The following is a 7,462-nucleotide window of genomic DNA, read 5'->3' on the forward strand; positions in this document are numbered from 1 at the left end:
AGATGTGTGCCGGGTTTGCTCACAATTGAACAAAAACTGCGTCGTGAAGATGTTTCCATTGAGTGTTTGGCAATGTTTTACATAAATTATTGCGCCGTTTCATAACCATCACTTCATACCCGAAACAAAGTACAATCAAAACAATGGATTGATAAAGGAGAAGCGGCTCCAAAGAAGTTCATGGCGTCGGAAAGCACTACAATGCAGTTACTAGGAAGAAAAATTCTTCTACTTCTTTATCACAGGAACCGAATGTTTCTGACATCACTTCCTTGCGCATTGGCCAAATCACACTACTGTCCAGTCTACTTGATACAAAATATTCAATTACTAAGGGAACTTGTGATGTCAAATTTTGTAAAAAGTCAAAAACATTTATAATTTTTGTTTCTTACAAAAACTGTTCATATGAAATTACCATTAGAGATTCAATGAACGAAATCATATATGACTAATGTCACTTTGTCAGTTATTGTTCAAATAGACATCAAAATTGCCTGCCAAATGTAATACTTATACCGATGGCTTTCATTAGATCTGTTTCGAATATTCTAAGACCCACTTTTTCTTGTAAGCCGATGAGAACCTGCTCTACAGAATCATGGAAGAAACTGAATTTTACAGATAAAGTAAGTTACGACTTATGTCATCTTATATATATAATGATATTGAAGGCCATTTCAATACAATTTAGGAAAAAATATTTTAATCACTCACTCAATATATCTGAATTATGTTAGCTGTTTGACTAGCTCGGTAGCTGATTCCACAGACTTGTACTTCTCCAAGGAAAGCAGTCCCTGAGCGTCTGCAAGAGAACTCATGGTATTCATGAGCCACGTCTGGGTCTTGCAAATACTGCTATAGGGAGGATTGTGTTAGACAGCTCGGAGAAGCATTAGTCGCGGTAGTATCAGTAAAACAGAGTCAGGCCATCGACCTTTCTTCTATTCTCCAAGCTGTCCAAGTTTCTGGTCGACTCTGGATCTACTATAAGTCAAATTGTTCTCCTTTGAATTGAATTGAACATCCTCAGAGTATACTTGGGAGCCTAGCACCAAATGTACGAGCAATATTCCAAATATGGGCGAATCTGGACCTTGTAGAGGACTAGAAGCTTTTGCGGAGTACAGAGCTTTTTGGTCTTAAAGAAGGCTCCAAGTTTTCGTCAAGCTGCCTTAGCTAATTCGAACACCTGACTACTCCTGGACATATTACTCAACACCCAACAAGCGAATTTGCAGTGATGGTGATATTTTATGTTCAGACAGGACCAAATCCTAAGCGGCAGTGTCAGTGTACATTGAACTCAATCAGCTACCAGCATGAAGTATTTCCTAATATTGTTTATAATTATTATTGCTTGCTAATATCTCACGTGCAATGTTGAATGACTGTATTGGTTACGGTTTTTAATCATTTCTTTATTAACCCTCAATGGTTCATTGTTTTCCTGGTGCTTAATGCTTAGTACACTTGGATTTTTTCATATCATCTGAGCTTAAATTTCTTCAATTCGTTTGATGTTTATAGAGGCTTCAATATTGACAGTCTGATTGTTCTGTTTACTTCTTAGTGGAGTTTTTTCACTAAATTCATGGAGTATGTTTTCAGGTAGCTGTAATAACTGGAGGTGCATCAGGGATAGGCTATAACATCGCCAAAGAATTCCTTACTCATGGTATGCTAGCTGTCACCCTTGTTGATAATAATAAAGAGAAACTGGAAAAAAGTGCGGAAACTCTGATAGATGAATTTGGAGATTCTAAAGTTGTTCAATATGAAGCAGATGTTTCAGATGTCGATCAAATGGATAAAGCCTTTAGAAACACTTCTATGTATTTTCAGGTAATCCTTATTCACAGAGCTACAAGTGTAGAGTCATAAGTTTCGACCCAACAAACACATAAGACATTTTACACCGATGCTTTAACTTTTTTAACCCTTCCAGTTCACGTCTGATGCAAATATCTTCCTTACAAGTGGAAATTTAACGTTAGCAAAGAGGAAAAAGTCGCTAGGGGATAGAATGCGTTGTGCTAATGAAAGAGAACTTTCTTTTTCTTCAAATACAGTTGCTTTTGCAAGTTCTCCCTTTTCTTTATCAAGTAATCATGACTAATTCTATCATGTCATTGTTTAATCTTTCTGAAGATACAGAAAACGGTCTTATAAACTAATCCGTCAGATTAAAGGGACTCTGCCTTTATAAAACAGGTTCTTGACAGTTTTTTGTTTCAAGATTGTAGTGCTGAATTTCTGTTTCATTTATACTTATATATAGACGCGAAATTTTGGTTAAACCACGTCAATAGGGTCTGAGAAATGTTCATTCGAATGCGCTTTAGTTCTTAGTTGGTTATCTCGGCACTCAAAGTGTGGACATTTTACGCTTACATAATCTTTTAGTTATTATTTGGCAAATGCTTTTTTTTGATATTGCGATAGTCTCTAACATTTCTCTAACCTTGATATGACTATTGACCAGTACCGACCTGCGACGACCAGCATCGCAGTGGTCGACCAAATGAAGTAGAGAGTCCAAAAAATCCAAAAAACGGTACTGGATGATTGTGAGTGCACGAGCTGGCAGACATAGTAGGCATTTAAACAAAAGAAAAATCAAAACACTGGAGTGAAAAGGGAGAACTGGATCCAAGAAGGTAAAGACCGTTCCCTCTGCAGACAAGGTCATGGCGTTGGTTTTTTGAGATGCGCTTGGCATGGGGACTCTCAATGGGGAGTATTATGCAAACTTATTGTAACGTTTGATCGAAGGAATCAAGCAAAAACAGTAGCATTTGGTCAAGAAGAAAGTGTTATTTCATCAGCTCACATATCAGTTATTGCAATGGACGAAATTAGTGAGGGAAGAGGATGCAGTTGAAACAGTTACACTGCTAGTACGGATGAAATTGTTGAAGGATACACTGAAATAAGAGTTTTACATCGTAATATATAATCAAACCCAAATGATTTCACGATAACCGGAGCAGTTTGGGTCAGGATTGATGATTAGAAATAAAACTTACGATACACTTAATAGAGAAGACTATTTAAGTGATCACTAGTCATTGTTAAATTGGTAAAAGTGTGCTTTCCCGGTGTTCTGACGGAAAATAGGCGATATACTTGATCGCATAAACAGAATTGGAAATAGGAAAAGTGGAAAAAAAGATGGGATATGGTTGGGTAGTTAACCAAGTTTCCAAATTATTGAAAAAAAAAGAGAACCACAATGGGTTTGAAGCCTCCTAGGCTAATTAAGATTTTTTTCATTCATATTTATAAACTATATAGAGAGCTCCAAATTGGACAGCTTCCGTTTGAAATGCAAAAATATAAAAACTCGATTATGGCGACCTCTATTTTCATAAAAGGTAGTCTTTATTCGATGATATGTCAAAGTTTGATTTGTTTCATTGACTATTTCAATGTAGTTTATTCAAAATAGCTGATACCATAGATAATCAACGTTAACCTGATTTCTTTAATTACTAAAATTCGTTTGGTTACAGATTAAATTCGAAAACAACGGTTTTAATTGCATCATAGAAGTGCCCCACTTATTTATCGAAACAATTCCGTTTAATCCGTTAAGAAGAAAAAAAAAGTTTCGTCTAATTTCACGTAAATTTTTTAGGTTATTGATGTGATAGTAAACAACGCCGGAGTATTAGATGACACCAATTGGGAAAAACAGTTGAACATCAATATGAGAGGTTGTATAATAGGAACGTTATTAGGCATGCAGTACATGGCGAAATCTAGCGCCGGGGAAGGAGGAATAATCGTGAATGTTGCATCGATTATGGGTATTTTACCTTCGAATGGTTTTCCCATACACACCATGACCCAATTCGGAATAGTTGGTATGTTATCTAGACGATTTATTTTAAACGCAAGTTTGAAAAAATCGAAGAAACTATTTGGCAACGTCGGATTATATCGATCGAGAATTTATAGCAAATGACACTTTGTATTAGTTAATGAGTTAATATAAGTAAATAATTCTATTGATCCCCCATTGAATTTAAGCAAATTCATATAGGAAAATTAAAACTTTTGTCATTAATGACTTTCGTCAGCATCAATGACAAATTTCCTGAAAATGGACTAGTTTTGAACAAGTAAAAAAATGATTATCGTGAAAATAATATGATTATTAACCAAAATTCTGCGGGATGTCCTGGTGGGTGCCTCGAATCTCAGCGTAGTTCAACAGCAACGTCCAGTATAATTGCCGCAAGTACCAAGCCTCCTATTATGATCATACATCCAAAAGAGATTCCATGGAGTGGCGTCGGGAAGGAGAGTCCGTTTCAAAAGAGCACGAAAAGCACCAAAAAGGTGGTAGCAACAATCCAATACGTCTGCTTGATTATTGAAATTATCCAGCCCACACTGCGTCGTTTTCCAAAGCTACTATACACGATTGTGGCTTCACAGGGATCTAAAACTCACCATATAGCCCTGACCTGGCCCCGCCCGATTATTTTTTAATCGTAAAGCTAAAGGCCGAGTTAAGGGGTAGAAGATTTAACAACGACGATGAAATTAAACAGGCGGTGTATCAAAATTTTGACTCTAATGATGAATCATATTTTTGTAATGTCATAGAAGCTTTAGTCTGACGTTATGAAAAGTATGTGGATATAATATATTTTAGAAAAATATCACAGTGTTTTTAATTTATGCCTTTCGTTTCATTCTTAGGCTAAGAATTTATGAACGTTTCAGGTTTCACCAGAGCTTTGGGTTCGAGTAAACTCTACGAAAGGACGGGCGTTAAGGTTTTCGGATATTGCCCCGGATTAACGGATACGGAATTATTCAAAGATGACTTGACGGATAAAACTATCAATCAAAATTTTTTCAATGAATTTCATAACGAATCCAAACATAACGTCAAGCAAAATCCTGAAATTGTAGGAAAAAATCTTGCACGCATCCTAGATCTTGCGAAGCCCGGTTCGATATGGGTTACTGAAAATAACAAAACTGCTTACGAAATGGATTATTCAAAAGCAATTAAAAAAAAGGAGTATCAACCAGAGGAAGGTAACTGTGGTATTTATATTATTAATTCTTCCTTAATTTCACTTATTATATTTGAAAAAATTTCGGAACCTGAGAATTGATCAAAGCTTATGGTTGGGAATACATGTACAACAAAGATTTCCAAAAAAGATTCATTAAATGACAATATTGTTAGTTTATTTCAGATTTGCGATTGTGATAATTGTTAATTTGGTTTCAAATTGTGATACTCAGGTAGATTTCATGTATGCTGGTGACCTAGCATAGCTGTATAATGAGAAATTTAAGATAATTTACTTAATCTTAAAGCCTTTTTACCTTTTCAGGTGTAAGGCATGTTGAAGTTGAGTTATTACGTGGGTTCCTTTTCCCACAGTATTTTCCATTCCATTTCTAGTTTCCTATCCTGTGTCTTCTGTTTTATTTCCTACCATCTTACTCTTCGATTTTCCGTTGCCATATTAATGTCTTCTGTCCAGTTCCTCCTTGGTCTTCCTCTTTGTGTAAGTTAGAGCTTCGATTCGATTTTATTTTGATATGATTTTACATTCAAATTTTCTTTTATAATATTTCTCCTTTTTTGTCGTATCTTGATTTATTCCCCATTTTTCTTAGAAATCTCATTTCTGTACTTTATATTTTGCTTCTTTATTCATGTGTGAGAGTTTGTAATGTGTCCGTTACATATGTCCAGAAGGTCGTGGCTAATTTTGTATATCTTTTTGTTTTTACTTGTTCTGGCATTTCTTTTTCCGCTTGAAATTTGGTCTTAATTTCGTTGATTAATCTTCCAGCTGTTCCACTTCTCTAGTTTATCTTATATTCCAGTCTTTCATCTTGTGTTATTGCCAACCCAAGATATTTACAGCTTTTGATTTGCTCAAGGTTATTGCAACGTTTGAGTAAAGAAATCTAACAAAAACGGCCGCATTTGGCTAAGAAGAAAAGGTTGTTTCATCAAGACAATGCACGCCATCATACGTCTGTTATTGCAATGGCCAAAATCAATGAATTAAAGTTTGGATTGCTATCTCAAGCCTTGTTCACCAGATTTGACTCCCTCGAATTATTTTCTATTCTTAGACTTGGAAAAATGTCTTGGTGGTCAAAGATTGTTCTACAATAAAGCGATGATGTCGATAGTTGGTGGTTATTTTAAGGAGTTTATTCAACATCGCTTGAAAAAGTGTATGGATCTAAAAGGAGATTACGTTGAAAAATAAATATATGTTTTGTGTTTTCTTTGTTGGGCCAGGTACTTCTAGGACCATCCTCGTATTGTATTGTTTTTGAACTTTTAACATCTTTTGTTGTTTGAGTTTCTGTTAATTCTACTTGCTATTTTCATTCTAAAAGATCATCAAAATATTGTCTCCATGTTGATGATATAATCTTCGTTTGTTATTATATCTTCTTTTGTATTTTTTATATTAATGAGTGATTTCTTATTATGATTACTTGAGTTTGTGGTCTCCAAATAATAGTTTTCTTTAACTTCTGCCCTTCTTTTTACGTATTTTCCACAGTCTTATTGTACTTTAGTTGTTAGGTATTTCCTCTTCATTTTTTTTCTTTCTAATTGCATCTTTCATAATAAACTTGAGGTAAAAATAGAGGGAAGAATATTAATTATGTCGTCATATATCTCTAGAATGAAAACATGTAGAAACTGAGATGTTTGCCTTCCATTTCAGTATGAACTTACCTAATGTAGATAACAGGCAAAAAATTCGTAGAGTTTACAAACTCATAATATTGAACAGTACTTGGCTTGTTTGGTTTCCATCGTGCGATAAATAGATCAATAGTGGAATCTAGCTTATATTGTTAAGGTTTTTCAATACTTCCTGCATATTTCTCTACCAATCTCTTCCACTAGTTCAATACTGCAAACAGTCCTTTGTCAGTATATCAAATGACAGTTTCTCATGAATAAATCACTGAATAAAACTATAATAAACGTATATTATATTCAAAAACATCTGGAACGATAAATTATTAAAATGGAAGACAATCAAATTACAAACTTTGTTTTTATTTTAGAAGAATCTGAGATTGACAAGCAAACGAACTAACCAAGTAATTTTTGTTTTTGTTTCAAATGTCTATTCGTTTCTGTAATATATTGTTCGATAAAAATATTGTATGAAGAACTAATTACGGAATATATTTAAACAGTATGAGAAATTCGTGTTATTATTAAGGCATTATTGGAAATTAAAGTTTAAAGCAGCTGTGGTAGTAGGTAGAAATCCAATCTAGTACCAGCACTCGCCGATTATTGGACATCTCACTTGGATCTTCTAAAGGTACCATAAATTCCCGTTAAAAATCATTAGATAACATCTATAAAAGTTGTTGAATAGTGTCACATAAGTTAAGTTAGATTTGAGCCAAACATCTAGTAGAAGTATATAAACAG

General features: G+C 34.4%; 1 protein-coding gene across 1 annotated transcript; it reads left to right on the top strand.

Moving 5' to 3' along the window:
- Positions 1-521: 521 nt before the first annotated feature.
- LOC130444720 (15-hydroxyprostaglandin dehydrogenase [NAD(+)]-like) lies at positions 522-7,227 on the top strand. The gene is made up of 4 exons (XM_056779995.1): positions 522-629; positions 1,615-1,848; positions 3,644-3,872; positions 4,741-7,227. The coding sequence occupies exons 1-4, from the start codon at positions 522-524 to the stop codon at positions 5,139-5,141; spliced, it is 972 nt and encodes a 323-aa protein (XP_056635973.1). The 3' UTR covers positions 5,142-7,227.
- Positions 7,228-7,462: the final 235 nt, after the last annotated feature.

This window comes from Diorhabda sublineata, chromosome 5 (genome assembly GCF_026230105.1).
Source record: "Diorhabda sublineata isolate icDioSubl1.1 chromosome 5, icDioSubl1.1, whole genome shotgun sequence".
In the NCBI taxonomy this organism is placed as follows: domain Eukaryota; kingdom Metazoa; phylum Arthropoda; class Insecta; order Coleoptera; family Chrysomelidae; genus Diorhabda; species Diorhabda sublineata.

Excerpts from the sequence above, each read along its gene's own strand:
- LOC130444720 (XM_056779995.1), top strand. The coding sequence starts at position 522 with ATGGCTTTCATTAGATCTGTTTCGAATATTCTAAGACCCACTTTTTCT. Across the intron at positions 630-1,614 it reads AACTGAATTTTACAGATAAA|GTAGCTGTAATAACTGGAGG; the intron begins GTAAGTTACGAC and ends GTATGTTTTCAG. Across the intron at positions 3,873-4,740 it reads GACCCAATTCGGAATAGTTG|GTTTCACCAGAGCTTTGGGT; the intron begins GTATGTTATCTA and ends TGAACGTTTCAG.